Genomic DNA, 16,589 nt, shown 5'->3' with positions numbered 1-16,589 from the left:
ATGATCCAGCAATCCCACTCCTGGGCATCATTCCAGAGAAAACCATAATCTGAAAAGATACATGCACCCCAATGTTCACTGCATCACTATTTACAATAGCCAAGACTTGGAAGCAACCTAAATGTCCATCAACAGAGGAATGCATTAAAAAGATGTGATACATATATACAATGGGATATTAACTCAGCCATTAAAAAGAATGAAATCATGCCATTTGTAGCAACATGGATGATGGAAAGATTATTATATTAAAAGTTAGTGACAGACAAACATTATATGATATGACTTACATGTGGATTCTAAAAAAGGGATACAAATTAACCTACTTGCAAAACATAAACAGACTCACAGACTTTGAAAACAAACTTAATGGTTACCAAAGAGGACAGGTGGTAGGGGTGGCGGGATGGACTAGGGGTTTGGAAGTGGCAGTATGCGCACTGTGGTATGTGGAATGACTGGCCAGTGGGGCCATGCTGCACAGCACAGAGAAGTCTATCACAGAATACTTGGGTAATCTGTGGGAGAAAAGAGTCTGCAAGAGAATGGATGCATGTACATGTATAACTGAATCACTTTGTTGTATAGCAGAAATCATCGCAATACTGTACATCAACTATACTTCAACATCTCTAAATGAAAAAAGAGACACAAGCCTCTGAATGTTCAATGCAGCACTATTTACAGTAGCCTTGACATGGAAGCAACCTAAATATCCATCAAAAGAAGACTGAATAAAGAAGATGTGGCAAATATATATACAAAACAGAGTATTACTCGGCCATAGAAAAGAATGAAATAATGGCCATGTACACCAACATGGGTGGACCTAGAAATGATCATACTAAGTGAAGTAAGTCAGAGAAAGACCAATAGCCTATGAGATCACTAATATGTAGACTCTAATAAAATTAACACAAAAAGAGTTCCTATTGTGGTTCAGGGGGTTAAGGACCCAATATTGTCTCCATGAAGATGCAGGTTTGATCCCTGGCCTCGCTCAGTGGGTTAGGATCCAGCATTGCCACAAGGTGTGGCATAGGTCACAGATGCAGCTCCGATCTGGTGTCGCCCTGGCTGTGGCACAGGCCTCAGCTGCAGCTCCCATTCGACCCCTCGCCTGGGAACTCTGTATGCCACAGGTGTGGCCACAAAAGGAAAAAAAAAAATCATACAAAAGAACTTCTAAAATAGAATCAGACTCAAGAGATTTTGAAAACAAATTTATGGTTACCAAAAGGGAAATGGGATAAAATAGGGGGCTGGGATTGACATACACACACTCCTATATAGAAGATAGATAAACAGGACCTACCATACAGCACAAGAAAATCTGCTCGATACTGTGTAATAACCTATACAGGAAAAGAATCTGAAAAGGAATGAATATATGTATTGTGCAACTAATTTACTTTGCTGTATACCTGAAACATACACAACTTTGTAAGTCACATATCCTGCAATAAAATTTTTAAAAGAAGAAAGAAAACAAGTAGGTAAGGATTACACAACATGTTACTGACCAACAAAATGGGTCAAAGAAGAAACCAAAAGAGAAATTAAAAAATACCTTGAGAGAAATGAAAATATCCCTTGAGAGAAATGACAATGGAAATATAACATACCAAACTTATGGAACAGAGTAAAATAAGTTCTAAAAGGGAAGTTCTTCGCAATAAATGCCCACATCCAGAAATGAGATAGATCTCAAATAAATGGCCTAATGTCACACCCCAAGCAGCCAGGAAAAGAACAATGAAGCCCAAATTTAGTGGAAGAAAGGGGATAAAGATCAGGGCAGAAGTAAATAGAGACGGAAAAAGAGTAAAAAGATGAACAAAACTAGGAGCTGGTTCTTTGAAAAGATAAAATTGGTAACTGTTTAGCTAGACCCACCAAGAAAAAAGAGAAGACTCAAAATCAGAAATAAAGAGGGAACATTAAAATAGACACAACAGAAATAGAAAGGATGGTAAGAGACGGCCGTGAGCAGTTATATGCAGGCAATTTGGACAACCTCAAATGAGTAGATACATTAGAAATGCACACCCTTCCAAGACTGACTCATGAAGACACAGTATTGAAGAAGCAAATCTGAACAAACTGATTAATACCAAGGAAACTGAACAAGTAATCAGCCTCCCAACCAACCAAAGGCCAGAACCAAATGGCTTCAATGGTGAATTTAAAGGAAATTAAAGAAAAATTAAACCCAATCCTCCTCAAACTCTTCCAAAACAAAACAAAAACAAAACAGAAGAGGAGGGAACACTTCCAAGTTTATTTTACAAAGCCAGCATTACTCTGATATCAAAACCAAACAAGGATGCCACAAGAAAATGACAGGTCAATATCCCTGTTGAACATAGATGCAGAAATCCTCCATGAAATATAAGCAAGTGATTTCTGTGATACAGTAAAAGGATCGGGAGTTCCCATCGTGGTGCAGTGGTTAACGAATCCGACTAGGAACCATGAGGTTGCGGGTTCGGTCCCTGCCCTTGCTCACTGGGTTAATGATCTGGCGTTGCCGTGAGCTATGGTGTAGGTCGCAGATGAGGCTCGGATCCCGTGTTGCTGTGCCTCTGGTGTAGGCTGGCAGCTACAGCTCCAATTCGACCCCTAGCCTGGGAACCTCCATATGCCACAGGAGCGGCCCAAGAAATGGCAAAACGACAAAAAAAAAAAAAAAAAGGATCATACATGTTCTAGTGGAATTTATTCCAGGGATGCATGCCCAGTTAAGCACCTACAAATCAGGCAATATGATAGTACATTAGCAAAATGAAGGCTAAGAATCATATGATCATCTCAATATTTGCAGAAAAAGCATGTGACCAAGTTCAACATTTATGACAAGGCTTTTCAACAGACTGGGAAATCATGGAACGTACCTCAACATGAAAAAATGAAGTTCCCATTCGACCCCTAGCCTGGGAACCTCCATATGCCGCATGAGCAACCCAAGAAATGGGGGGGGGGGAGTCTGAAATTGAAAAGAAAGAAGGAACGCTGTTATTGTTTGTAGGTGAAATGATAGTATATACAGAAAACAAATGAAACTTAAAACTAATAAATTCAATAAAGTGCAGGATACAAAACATATAAAATTTTGTTTTGTTTCTATATTCTAATAAACTATCTGAAAGAGAAATTAAGAGAACAGTCACATTTACAATTGCATCAAGAGTACAGTACCTGGGGATAAATTTAACTGAGCAGGTGAAAGAGCTATGCAGTGAAAACGAAGACCTCAATGAAAGAAATGGATGAACGCAAATGAATTGAAAGGTATTCCACACTCGTGGACTGGAAGAATCAGTACTATCAGAAAGTCCGTATTACCCAAAGCAACCCCAGATTCATTACAATCTCTATCAAAATCCCAATGGTAGTTTTCACAGATACACAACACTAAATTTTGTTGGAACCACAAAAGACTGTGAAATAGCCAAAGCAACTTTAGAAGAAAGCTGGAAGCATCATGCCTCCTAATTTCAAACTATCATTACAAAGCTATAGTGATTAAAACAGTGTGGTGTTGGCATAAAAAGAGACACACTGATCAGTGGAACAGAACGTGGAGCCCAGTATATGGTCAATTAACGTATGACAAAGGAGCCAAATATATATAATGGGGAAAGGACGGTCTTGGCAATGAATGGCATGGGAAAACAGACCACTGTCTTACGCCATATATGGCAGTGAACTCAAAATGGACGAGCTCCTTGCACTGAAACACCATAAACCTCTTAGAAGAAAACACAGCAGCCAGCTCCTGGAGATCAGTCTTGATGATGATAATTTGGATGTGACACCAAAAGCAAAGGCAACAAAAGCAAAAAATAAACAAGTGTGGCCCCATCGAACTAAAAAGCACAGCAAAAGGAAACCAGCAACAAAGTGCAAAGTCAGCCTACCTAATTCTTATTGGGCCCTGGGTTAAAAGGTCTTTACTGGCTCATTGCACAGCAATGCCACACTGGTTCTGTTTCTGCCAAGGACAGACTAAGTGGAAATGACCCTTCTCAGAAAGAGGTGGGGTAAGGGTGAGAGAATTCCCTGACCGTGATCGACCCATGATAGATATATGTACACCCAGGGTCCCTGGGTCAGGGGCAGAATCACCCTTCTTAAAGATTCTGTCCACCGTCTATAGACAGCCAGATCCTTGAAACAGACCGCTTACTTCTTCCATTGCAAACTGTCTGTTCTCAAAGCTCATGGGTCACTTACTGCATTTCAGCTTTTTGGTGATTTCAGGCCCATAATCAGACCTCCCTGGCCAGTTGCCTTTGGCAGATTCGCTGATGTAATGCTCCTCTGTTCCTTAGAGAAAGCTCCATAAATAGCAAAGAGGGAACTCCAGGATGCCAGTGACTCAGCCAGCCTGCACTCCTTCAGTGAGAAGCCATCCCTGTGGGACACTGCTGCTGTCACATGGAGAAGCTCCAGAGGGCAGCCCTGAGAGCCAAAAGTGGGGGCGGGGGGGCTTCCATGGGGGAGCGAGGCACAGGGTTTTGCTTTACTCTGGGAAAGAGCTTCTTGAAAGCATCAATGTGATGGTTCGTTCGCAGCTTCTGGTGTTCTTTGTCCGGTCAGATAGGGAGGTAAGAGAGGCCAGAATAGAGTGACCGCCAGGGGAAGGGCACAGAAAGAAGGATCATCCTTGGCATACGTGAGTTGTCATTAGACAGACAAGACCCTGCTTTGAGATGCTGACTTCTCTGCCTCAGGGCAGGGCTGGAGAAGCCCACCGGATCTGCTGCAGGCACATCCCACATGCGCATTAGCCTGAGCCCACCACGGGCTGGCGGAGAGCCTCCAAAGCTACCTGCTCCAGCTCCCCACCCCTGCATCCTTACCAGCCGACGCTATGCCAGCTAGAACTGCACTCACGCAGCAGGCACTTCCACAGTGCCATGGGCATCCCTCCAGTGAAAAACACTGGGTACCACCTCTCTTCCAAGCAGATTTTAGGGTTTATCTGGACTCCTGCCTTCATGATGCAGTAAAAATAAAACAGAGCACAGATAGGTTTCTGTTAAATAAGCACAGTGAAGAAAATCTCTACCAAGCCACCAGGTATTCGTCCCCTGCCAGTAGTTCCTGAATTGAAGTCAAAATTAATGCTGCTCTGTCTCCGACAGTGGAAAGATTCACATGTCTCCAAGCAGTGCCTCGTGTGGGAACCTTGGCCTTTTGGTTCTCAGGGAGCAGTATTCACAGAGGCTTCCTTTTTCAGGCAGCTTCAGACAGCAGACATGCTCATCTAGAGTGTGCTCCTTGAATAACACTCTGAAGGTTCGAGTTTCAGGTGCAGACTTAGCAAGTAAGAAAATGACATTGGAGGAGTTCCCATTGTGGCTCAGTTGGTGAAGAACCCCACTAGTATCCATAAAGATTGGGATTCAATCCCTGGCTTCGCTCAGTGGATTAAGGATCCAGCATTGCCGTGAGCTGTGGTGTAGGTCAAAGATGCAGCTCGGATCTGCTGTGGCTGTGGCATAGGCCAGCAGCTGCAGCTCCCATTTGACCTCTAGCCTAGGAACCTCCATATGCCGAGGGTGTGGCCCTGAAAAGACAAAAAAAAAAAAAAAAGAAAAGAAAGAAAGAAAGATGGAAAATGACATTGGGGCACTAAGGGGAATCTGCCTTTGGGAAAAATAAGTCAGACATTTTACTTGATAAACATTCTCCGCCCCCACCCCCCGCAACTGGAAAGCAGCCTCCTTACCTGAGAACTTCCTTCTCTAAAGAGCCTCGTTCATGACTTCTTTTCTCTTATATTTAACCAAACGCAAACAATGGAGAAAACTAGTTTGTCTTTTCAATAGCTGCCCAGCTGTAACACCTCCCAGGCACACATGGGTGGCTCCTTACCCATCCTCAAGCTGTGACTCTTCATTCAGGCTGCACTCCTGTTATGTGTCAGGTACTGGGCAGGGCACGTGATGAGCAAAATTGCCCTCGTGAAGTACAGAGCCTTGCAAGGAAAGGGGTCACTAACCAGAGCAGAACTTCACAGAATCAGACCAGCTGGGTTGGGCGTCCAGGGGACGCTGGACCACAGAGCAGCAAGCCCTGATGAGGAACTAGCATCCTCGCCATATTCAGCATGTCCCCCAGGCACATAAAATGCACATGGAACAGCCTTTGGAGACTGTGATCTTTAGGAGAACCACACCTTACCCAGTTGCAACCTGTACTAAAAGCACTTTGCATCATTTTCCTTAAGGACTTGTAAATTAGATCATCAGAAATTTCTATCATTGCTTTGCCTTCAGCTCCATAAGCCACTCTTGGCAGAAAGGCTTCAGAACTTCAGTAGGTTGTACACAGCGTGATGGGCAGGAAAAGAATCAACAGGTCATGGGGACACCCCCCACACAGAGAATTAGAGACTGAGGATTAAGAAAAGGACCAGGAACCCTTCCAGACTTCAGATAATACTACAAAACTAAAATAATCAAAACAGCATGGTATTGGCACAAAAACAGATATACAGATCAATGGACCAGAATAGAGAGCCCAGAAATAAAGCCACACCCCTACAGTCAGTTAATCTTCAACAAAGGAGGCAAGAATATACAGTGGAGAAGAGCAAGTGGTGTTGGGAAGGCTGGACAGCTGCACATCAATCAGTGAAGTTAGAATATGCCCTCACACCATATACAAAAGTAAATTCAAAATGACTGCAAGACTTAGATGGGAGACATGCCACCATAAAACTCCTAGAAGAGAACACAGGCAAAACATTCTCTGACATAAATCACAGTCACATTTTCTTAGGTCATTCTCTCAAGGCAAAAGAAATAAAATCAAAAATAAACAGATGGGACCTATCAAACTTAAAAGCTTTTGCACAGCAAAGGAAACCATTAAAAAAAGCAAAAGACAGCCTACAGACTGGGAGAAAATATCTGTGAATGATGCGACTGACAAGGGCTTAATTTCCAAAAGGTACAAGCAGCTCATGGAGCTCAATATCTAACAAACAACCCACCCAATGAAAAAATGGGAAGAAGCCCTAAACAGACATTTCTCCTGACATAGAGATGGCCAACAGGCACATGAAAAGATGCTCAACATCCCTCATTATTAGAGAAAGGCAAATCGAAACTGCATTGAAGTATCACCTCACACTAGTCAGAATGACCATCATTAAAAACTTACAAGTGATAAACGCCGGAGAGGCTGTGGAGGAAGCAGAACCTCCTACATCCTTGGTAGGTTGGTACGGCCACTATGGAGACCAGTATGGAGGTTCCATTAAAAACTAAAAACTTACCATATGATCCAGCATTCCCACTCCTGGGCATAAATCCAGAAAAGATGAAAACTAATTCAAAAAGATACATGAACTCCCAATGTTTCTAGCAGCACTGTTTACAACGGCCAAGACACAGAAACAACCTAAGTGACCACTGACTGATGAATGGATAAAGAAGATGTGGTACACAATGGAATACTACTCAGCCATAAAAAGGAATGAAATAATGTCTTTATGGCAACATGAATGGACCTAGAGATTATCCTATGATGTGAGGCCAAACAGAGAAAAATATTGTATCACTTACATGTGGAATCTAAAAAAACTAATACAGGTAAACTTATCTGCAAAACCGAAACAGACTCACAGAGATAGAAAACAAATGTATGGTTACCAAAGGGGAAAGGCAAGAATGAGGGAATAAATTTGGAATTTAGGAGGAACATATTTACACTACCCTGTATTATATAGGTAAACAGTAAGGACCTACTCTATGGCACAGTGAACTATATTCTGTATCTTATAATAACCTATTATGGAAAGAATCTGAAAAAGAATGTATGTGTGTACATATGTATTTATGTGTGTGTGTTTGCTATATACCTCAAACTAATACGACATTATATATAAATCAACTCTGCTTCTATTTTTAAAATTTAAAAGAGAATCATCAGTAGGTTTGGATAGGGAATCTACAGAAAATCCGGAATATTTAAATCGATTGGTAAGAAAAAAGTCATTCAAGGAGCTGAAAACGTGGCTCCTTTGTCCTGAATCTTAAAATATGCAAGACCACGGCGGTGTCCACCTTCTAAATGGTCTTCCTCCCACCAGCCTTGCCCACACGCCCTCTGGTCCCTTCTCCATCCCTCCACTGCCACACATCTAGCCAAGCCACCGTCCTGCTTCCCAGCCTTCGGGTTGTGAAGTGCGGTGCCTCGTGTCTACACGTAACTCAGCACCGCCCCGCCCCCCAGTGACGAGGCTCCTCTCACTTCTCAGGGCTCACCTCTTGCTCTGGGTTCATGCCGGCAGCCACTGCTCAAGCTGCTTCTGGGCCTGTGTGCCCATCCCTGCCACGCCCGACTGCCCTCCACGTCGGCAAACCCCGCTTCCACCTCCAAGCTTCTGACTAAGCATGACTTCCCCAGGCAAGTTCTCTACCCTTTCCCTGTACTGCCCACCCTCTATAAAACCAGCCCCTCCCTTCTTTGTGCCCCCACACGCCCTGTGTTTTGCCAGTTTATCACTGTGGCTCATTTGTCCACACCTGCACGCTGCACTGTTCATTGCGAGGGGCTAAGATCTTGTCTTACCCAAAATCATCTGTGCCTGGTCCTCCAGACCTTTTTCCCATCAGAGCCACGGGCAATGATAATATGTATGGGGGGCAAGAGGCTGCTAGTTAGAGAGACCACTATCTCACCACAGCTTTAATAACCCTGTCAAGGCTGAAACACATCAGTTGAGAAGCTCTGCATAAAAGATCCTCACAGTTAATGTTGATTGAAAAAAATGAGTCAATCGATCTTTATAGGGTTAAGAGATTTCTGAAATTAGGCAAAGAAAGATCGTAGAACTCCATGAAAGGAATGAGCATACAGGGAAAAGACATAATGAAGACTGAGTATGGCCCCAGCAGAAGGTGAAGTGTGTGGATTTCTTACCCAGGTGGTCAGGATGCCCTTGACCCCAATACTAGACTCCCTTCCCAGCTGGACCTTCCAACACTGCTTTCCATGCACCTGGGGTCTGACGGAGCCAAAACGCATGCCCACCACCCCTGTCCCCCTGCCAATCCCTTGCTTACCTGCCAACAGCCTTGGCCTCTCTTTCTAGCAGAGCCTCCTCTCCACCCACGCCACCCACTAGGATGGCAGCTGCCCATCTCGAAGGCTCACCTGTGGGGCCACTTCCCCTAAAACTCCTCTGTTCCCACAGGCAGGCGTGGTCTCCCCCATCCCAGCCTTATTATTGTACCTCTCACCACATTCTCTTATCTGAGATCTCTGCTTTGGATGATATGTCTCATGCGCTTGAGGACAGCCCTTCTCATTGATGTTTTCTCTCCTTTACCTGGAATAGGTACAAGTAAGTGTTTATTACATTGAACTAAACTTCCCAACGGGCTATGGGAAAACCAGGTTCTTGCTTAACAGGGACGTGGCGGTGTTTGTTGTCCAGGGAGGGCCAGAGTCTCGTCTGCTGGGTGCCAGGAAATAGCCCTTCTAGTAAACTATACTCAGAGCTCTTATTTCAGGGATTCATAAATCAGATGACCCTATACTGAAGAGAACCAGACCCACTGCCCCCAAACCATTATTTAATTGAAACCTTGCATAGTAAGGTCGGCCTGAGGCTTGGTGAGCTGGACCAGAGGGAGAATCTGAGCACAGCAGCCCTGGGTGGGTCCAGGATGCATCAGAAGCAGGGTCCCCAGTTCTCTGCAGCAGAAATAGGTTCCTGAGGAGCTGCAGGGAGGGTGGGGGAGGAGGAGGGTGGGGTGAGGGGTTCAAGGATGAGACTGCTTGTCCATTTTCTATGGGGGGATCCATGCCATTAGTCAATAGTCGGCTGCCCCCTTTCCCAGTTTCTGAAAGGCAAAATAGAGGAGTCAATGGTTCCTAAAAGCAAGTAAGTAAATAAATGCTCATCTTCTGATAGCCCCTCACTCCTTGAAGACGTACTGTCCCGAATCATAGGCCACTGCTAGGATGTGTCCTGACAGTCACACATGCACGGGCCTCAAGTCCCACCTGATCCTTCCATGCTGCCATCAACAGTATTTCCAAAAAGTGGTGCTTGGCTTGGAGGGAAACAAACCTTTTAACATCCTTTTTGTATTTCATGATAACTGTTGTCTTCTTTGCTGCTTAGCCAGGCCCTTGGGCTTGTGGCTCATCTGTTGGGAGTCCTTAGTGTGCACAGGAAGAATTGTCTCCTCGTGTGACATCTCCTCCTGGGTCCTGGGATGTCCGCTCAGGCAGAAGTCTGATCCGTATCCTCCTAAGCTCCGCTACCTGTTTTCGCTTCAGAGTTTGGAGAATGGAGCTTCTGACGATGTTTTATTGCCCCAACATTGTCAGAAGTTTCCAATCATCGGAAAGCATATTTCCTGCCGTGTTTAACAATGAATCCCGTCCCCAGGTGACCCCCGAGTCCTGCACTAACGTGACGTGCCCTCTTCCCCCTACAGGCACAGAGGGTACACAGGAAGGGTCCTAAACCCCGCAGAGCTCACCCCGCCTCGGAGCAGAAAGCTGGTTCCACGCCTTCCCCCAGCGCCCCCGCGTCGAGCCGGACACCGGGCAGCGGCCCGCAGCCTGCGCTGGACAGCTCGCACCCGGGGCTGGGCCGGGCGGGCCTGGCTGCCGGGTGCCCGCAGCAATTTGCCAGCCGAGCCAGCGGCCCTCCCAGCCTTCCGTGGTCCTTCCAGAGAAGCAAGTCCCTGTTTTGCCTGCCCACAGGCGACCCCTCCCCGGCCTCCTCCGCTGAACCACAGTGGTTTGCAAACGCAGGCGGCCCAGGGCCGAGGGCGTCGGAGCGCCGGCCCGGCCACCCCGTCTCCATCGACGACTTGGAGGGGGCCCAGGAGACCGACGTGGACACGGGGCTGCGGCTCTCCTCCTCCGACCTGTCGGTGATCTCGGCCTACTCCGCCCCCAGTCGCTTCTGCAGCCCCGAGGAAGCCCCGCCGCCCTCAGGAAGGTGCAGCAGCCACTGGTCAGAGCGCAGGGACTCCCGAGAAGGACCCCTGCCCGCGGGGGGCGCTGGGACCGCGGAGGCCTCCTGGGCAGCGCCCCTTTTCTTCACCCAAGGGTCCTCCAGCTCCTCAGCGACAGCTGTCGCCACTCCCCCAGCTTCTGACGCCTCCTCGCACACGGAGTCCCCCCCAGAGCACCCTTACCATGTGCCCGACGCCCAGCAGACCCGCAGAGACGCCCCGGCGCCGGCAGGCCCAGCGCACAGCGACGCGGAGGAGTTCTACATCTGAACGCCCTCCGCCTTGGCTCCCCGCCGCCCCCGGAGTCGGCTCCCACCCGCGACCTGCGCTCCGCTTCCCCAGGTCCGTCTGGAATCCGGTCCCCTGTCTCACCGAGGTGTTAGTACACTGGCCACACCGCCCGCTAGTACCTGACGGGTGGTCTCTGTCTAGGGACTCTGGAAAAGTATGCAAATCAATTCTCAACAAACTTAAGTCATAAAATATTTTTGAATACTCCATTCCAGTGCACTTGTGTCATTTAAATGCTTCACATAATTATTTGAAATGAAAAGAAAACCTAGTCAGCTGGAGCTGATGTGGTAATTTTTCATGCTGTGAAGAAGAAACAATTAAAGCCAAAAGGTTGACTGTGAGAAAGATACCAAGTGACTTAGAGCAATTCGTGCACATAAGGTCCAGCTTACTGGATTCTCCCTATGGACTTACCGTACCAGGGAGCAGTGGCCCGGAGAATTTCCAGGTACCATCAGAGTCCAGAAGGAAAGGAGGCAGCCCCATAGAAGGGGGAACGTCTATCAGACCACAGCCATGCTGCATTCTGATGTCATCCAACATCGGAAAATCTGCATGTATGGAAAGGAGGCTAATATGCTTTATGAGGATTTCGCATGACTAGCAGACTCTTGGTGCATTTAAAATACAATTTGAGGAAGTTCTTTCGTGGTGCAGGGGGTTAAGAATCTGGCGTTGTCACTGTAGCGGCTTGGGTTGTTGCTGTGGCGCAGGTTAGATCCCTGGCCCAGGAACTTACACATGCCTCAGGTGTGGCCAAAAAAAAAAAAAAAAATCCAATTTGAGTTCTAAAACCTAGATTTGCATACACCTTTCAAACACATTCATTGTAGCAAGTGGGGTCTACAGAACTACTTGGATTTATTTGGGTCACTGAGGAAGAACCATTCTGTAACTCCAATGAGGATTTTAGCTATACTGGGTAGGTAGTCCTAGGATGCTTTAATTTTGTTTTTATCTTTTAGGACCACACCTGCGGCATATGGAAGTTCCCAGGCTAGGGGTGTAATCGGAGCTGTAGCAGCTGGCCTGCACCACAGCCACAGCAACGCAGCATCCGAGCCCTGCCTGCCACCCACACTGCAGCTCACGGCAATGCTGGATCCCCCACCCACCGAGTGAGGCCAGGGATCGAACCCACATCTTCATGGATAGTAGTCGGATTCATTTCTGCTGCACCACAACGGCAACTCCAGAATGCTTCAATTTTTGAAACCACAATCTAAGGGCTGTACATGGAGATCTATGTAAATGACATGAACCACATTTTATACTGCTTTCTCCAGTAAGCATGCATCGTCACACACCCTTTTTCATTTTTAAGTAATTCCTAACCATTTTAACTGGCATTTTGATGGAGCAGATTAATAAACGCCCTCTCTTCTTCTCCAAACGGGAAGCTTTACACAAAATGCTGTCCTGAACCAACGCTGCTGCACGAGTGCCGCAGAGCCTTAATTAAAGCTGGAGCTCTAACCTGACCTTGGCTTTTCCTGCCGTTGCCTGCTTCTGTCACAGAGTGAATGGTATTTACATCTCACCTCTCTCCCCCTCCAGCAAGGGTATGTTTACAGCTCCAACCTCAGCAGTGCCAAGTGCTGGCACTGGGGGCAACGCCGAGCTGTCCCTGGTTGCTCTGTACCTCTGGGGAGGAAGGGCAGGACTGGCCTTGCTCACTTCCCTCTCTGGGGCTCCTTGCCTGCATCACTCAGTGCCCAGTTCACAGCCCTCTGAAAGTGCCCACACCAGCCCAGACACAGCTTCAGAATCCTCGTCAACATGTTTCTCCCGGCAGCTGTAACCAGTCCTCAGACGAGCTGAAGCCTCAAGTCTGCTGCCTCTGTAATGAGAATCTTACCTCCTACCCCGGATGTCCTGGATATTCCAGGCCTCTGAATTGAATTATAATATTCTTCTCTGATTTAAGTAAATAAAAATATGGTCTTTTAAAATTCTAGACCAAGAGGGAACAGACTTTTTTAAAGGGCTTGATAATAAATATTTTAGGTTTCGCCAGCCATGTGGTCTCTGTCTTCATCATGGCACCAGAGCAGCCAAGGATGCGTAAAGGAATGGGGGTGGCGAGTTCCAAGACAATGTATTTTATAAGAACAGGTGGAGGGTCAGATTTGGCCCAAGTATCGCAGTTGCCAACCCCTGTGCCAGACTGCGGTTGGTAAGAGATCCCAGCTGCGGTCAATGATAAAGAACGGAGGTTGCAGCCCTCTGCTCCTGTGAAGCCTGAGACCAAGAAAATGTGCCGCTGGAGCCAAGCTGTTGACTACAGAACCACAGAGCTTCTTCCTGCAGAGAGGATTCCTAGAAGGCCACTGGCTGTCCACCTTCTGCCCAGAAACATGACTCACAGCAAGTGGCAGATCCTGCAAAACCACATGCTAATCACGCAGAGGTGCTGACTCAGCCCCCAAAAAGCGGGAGGCCAGCTCAGGAGTAGCACAGTCATTGCAGCATCAACAAGTGGACCAGCAGCCAAGTGATGGCGCCTCTGGTCCTCACCCTTCAGCAGTACCCTCAGTCCAGAATATTCACACGTGCCCCTGCGGGTGCTTTAGAGCCCAACTCTGATGCGCCTCGACCCCATCCTTTCTCACTGTCCCCCCCCCACCCCCAGCCTCAGCACAGCACAGTCTACCAAACTGAGTGGCCCCAAAGGATGGTAGCGAACCCCTTAAAAGCAGAAAATGCAAGATGCTCCCATAGTGACACGAGGGGAGAAGGGGAGAGAAGCCCACCCCCGACCACATTCAGGCGCTCCCCTCCCTGTGTTCTGGTCAGAGACGGAGAAGGAGCCACAGAGACACTACTGACAGGGCAGAGCTTCCCTTTCTGACCCCCCAGCAGCACTGTCCTCATCCAGGAGGGCCCGGAGACCCACAGGGGGATCCTGAATCTTGGGTTATTACTGTGATGAAGGCCGGCATACTGTAGATGCTCAATAAATTTCTTCAATTAAAAAACACGGAGGCTGTCTCAAATTATTTTTCTCCTGGACTCAGCTGTGGTGGAGGACATCTAGATTTTAGCCCTCGTTTATTATTTGATGGACAAAGTGCCGTGTCTCCTTGGCCCTGCCCTGGGGGGGCCACTGGTACCAAGTGCCCTGGTCTAGCTCACACCCATCCCTTATTTGCCTCTTTTCCACATCACAGCTCATGGCCCCACCATGGCTCACCCTACACACCACCTGGCACCTGCTTTAAACAGCAGGTGCTTCTGGGGGTCCCAAGCCTACCAAGCCCTACAGAAATGATTTTGGGTCCCTCTCAGTTGGGGTGTCTGTGGGGGAGGGTGGCGAGCCACTGAGGAGGCTTTTGTGATGGTGGAAGGGCTGATGGAGCCCTGGGTGCTGCTGGAACCCTGAGACCCTTAGACGGGGAGCTGTCACCTGGAAGCCTATCGGTCTGCCACCGTCTAGTGCTCTCCGGGTGCGGCCACATGTTCACTTGTACAGAGCAGACTGTGGAGCCCATGGCTGATCTCTTTAGCCCAATGTAAGCCGAAGAGAAATGCAAGTACTCCCTACCCGCCTACCGGGCCTTCTGTAGATGAAGGAATTCTCCAATCCATCAGGTAGGAGGTACCCAAGTAGACTCAGAATTCCGAGGAAAGATTCTTTGCTTTGTGGCCGCATCCACGGCTTATGGAAGTTCCCAGGCCAGGGACTGAATCTGAGCTGCAGCTATGACAGCACTGGATCCTTAACCCACTGCACTGGGCCTGGGGTTGAACCTGTGCCTCTGCAAGCCACTGCAGTTAGGTTCTTAACCCACTGGGCCACAGCAGGAACTCCTAGAAGAGATTTTTCAGAGCTAAGAAAACTGTTGAGAGCTTCTCCCTCCTAGGTCCTCAGAACACAACGATGACCAGTTCTGGGCGGTGATTCCAAGTCTGAATTCCAGGAGAGCAGCGGGAAGAGCTGAACAGGTCACCTTCTCCTCCGCGCCCAGGGCCACAGCACGCCACATTCCGGGTCTGGACGTAAATGCCCCCTCATGATTGTAGGATTCAGCTTCTCTTTAATTCTCTGAAAATACAACTGATCAGATCCTATTAGAGGCATGAGAAAACACAAGAAATCACCATGAGTAAAAACGGATTCTCAAAGGAAACAGCTTTTGTCATGACTACTGTAATAATTGGGTTCAGGGAGGACATGAATTTAAAGATTTTTATATAATTACATTCTTCCAGCTTCTACTGAAGGCTCTTTTTTTTTTCTTTTTTCTTTTTCTTTTGTCTTTTTGCCATTTCTTGGGCAGCTCCTGGGGCATATGGAGGTTCCCAGGCTAGGGGTCTAATCGGAGCTGTAGCCACCGGCCTACGCCAGAGCCACAGCAACGTGGGATCCGAGCCGCGTCTGCAACCTACACCACAGCTCACGGCAACGCTAGATCTTTAACCCACTGAGCAAGGGCAGGGACCGAACCCACCACCTCATGGTTCCTAGTCAGATTCGATAGCCACTGCGCCACAACGGGAACTCCTGAAGGCTCTTTTTCTCCTCTTGGGCATAGAGGCCGAGATACAGAAGAGCTTTAAAGGACCTAATTTCCCCGAGTGAATAACAGAGGCAAACGTTAATGGTAATGTCAGCACGACCAGTTCTTAACAGTTTATATTTCAGGGGTGTGCTCACTGTTGTCCAGTTCTGTGCCCCAAACCAGGAGCAGTATGTTCATTTCAGAAAGAAGTCTGAAAGCTTGGGGAAGCTGAAAAGTACCCCCCCCACCCTCGACTCACACCCTAAACTCTCCATTTGTGGGGAAGTCTCCTCCTCCCACTGCCTCGGATGGTGGAGAAAACGGAGCTGCTTCCAAGGAAGATGAACAGCCCAGAGCTGGTCCCTTCTGGTTGGGAGCTGCCTCGCCTTATTTGAAACATGGATCTTACAAGTTGAGCATCTGAAAGAAACCAGCCAGGCTCCCTTAGGGTCGGCTTTGCCCGGTCCCTAAAACAAAAGCCAGAGCATTTTGGACAGGAGCAATCTAAACATGTATCATTCAGTCCAAGAGATGGTCAATTACACAGAAATACTTTCAGGCCAAACTGCCTGGCGGAGGGTGGCCGTGGGAAAGCTTTGGTGCCACCTAGTGGCCGCCATGCGGGCGGGCCAGAGACAGCTCTCTTCCCTGCAGAAGACTCCGCCCTGATCAACGGGCAGAGGCATTGCACCTCCACTAATTATTCTGTATTTGATTATTTTATTGCCACAACGTGCTGAGGCAACTGAAATAACGATGACATGAGACGATGCAAACAGGAAGAGAAAATCTAGGC

The 16,589-nt window shown here is 47.5% G+C and overlaps 1 protein-coding gene across 1 annotated transcript in view; it reads left to right on the top strand.

Annotated features, from left to right (window-relative positions):
• FAM124A (family with sequence similarity 124 member A) overlaps positions 1-11,497 on the top strand; it is an 83,878-nt gene extending 72,381 nt beyond the window's left edge. The window contains exon 4 of the mRNA XM_047756251.1: positions 10,470-11,497. Coding sequence (XP_047612207.1) covers positions 10,470-11,267 — 798 coding nt within the window. The 3' untranslated portion in view covers positions 11,268-11,497. The remainder of the gene's footprint in view (positions 1-10,469) is intronic.
• The last annotated feature ends 5,092 nt before the right edge of the window (positions 11,498-16,589 follow it).

The sequence above is a fragment of the Phacochoerus africanus genome, chromosome 13 (genome assembly GCF_016906955.1).
Source record: "Phacochoerus africanus isolate WHEZ1 chromosome 13, ROS_Pafr_v1, whole genome shotgun sequence".
Lineage (NCBI taxonomy): Eukaryota > Metazoa > Chordata > Mammalia > Artiodactyla > Suidae > Phacochoerus > Phacochoerus africanus.
Note: the sequence above shows the minus strand (reverse complement) of the source record. Positions and strands in the feature narration are given on the sequence as shown.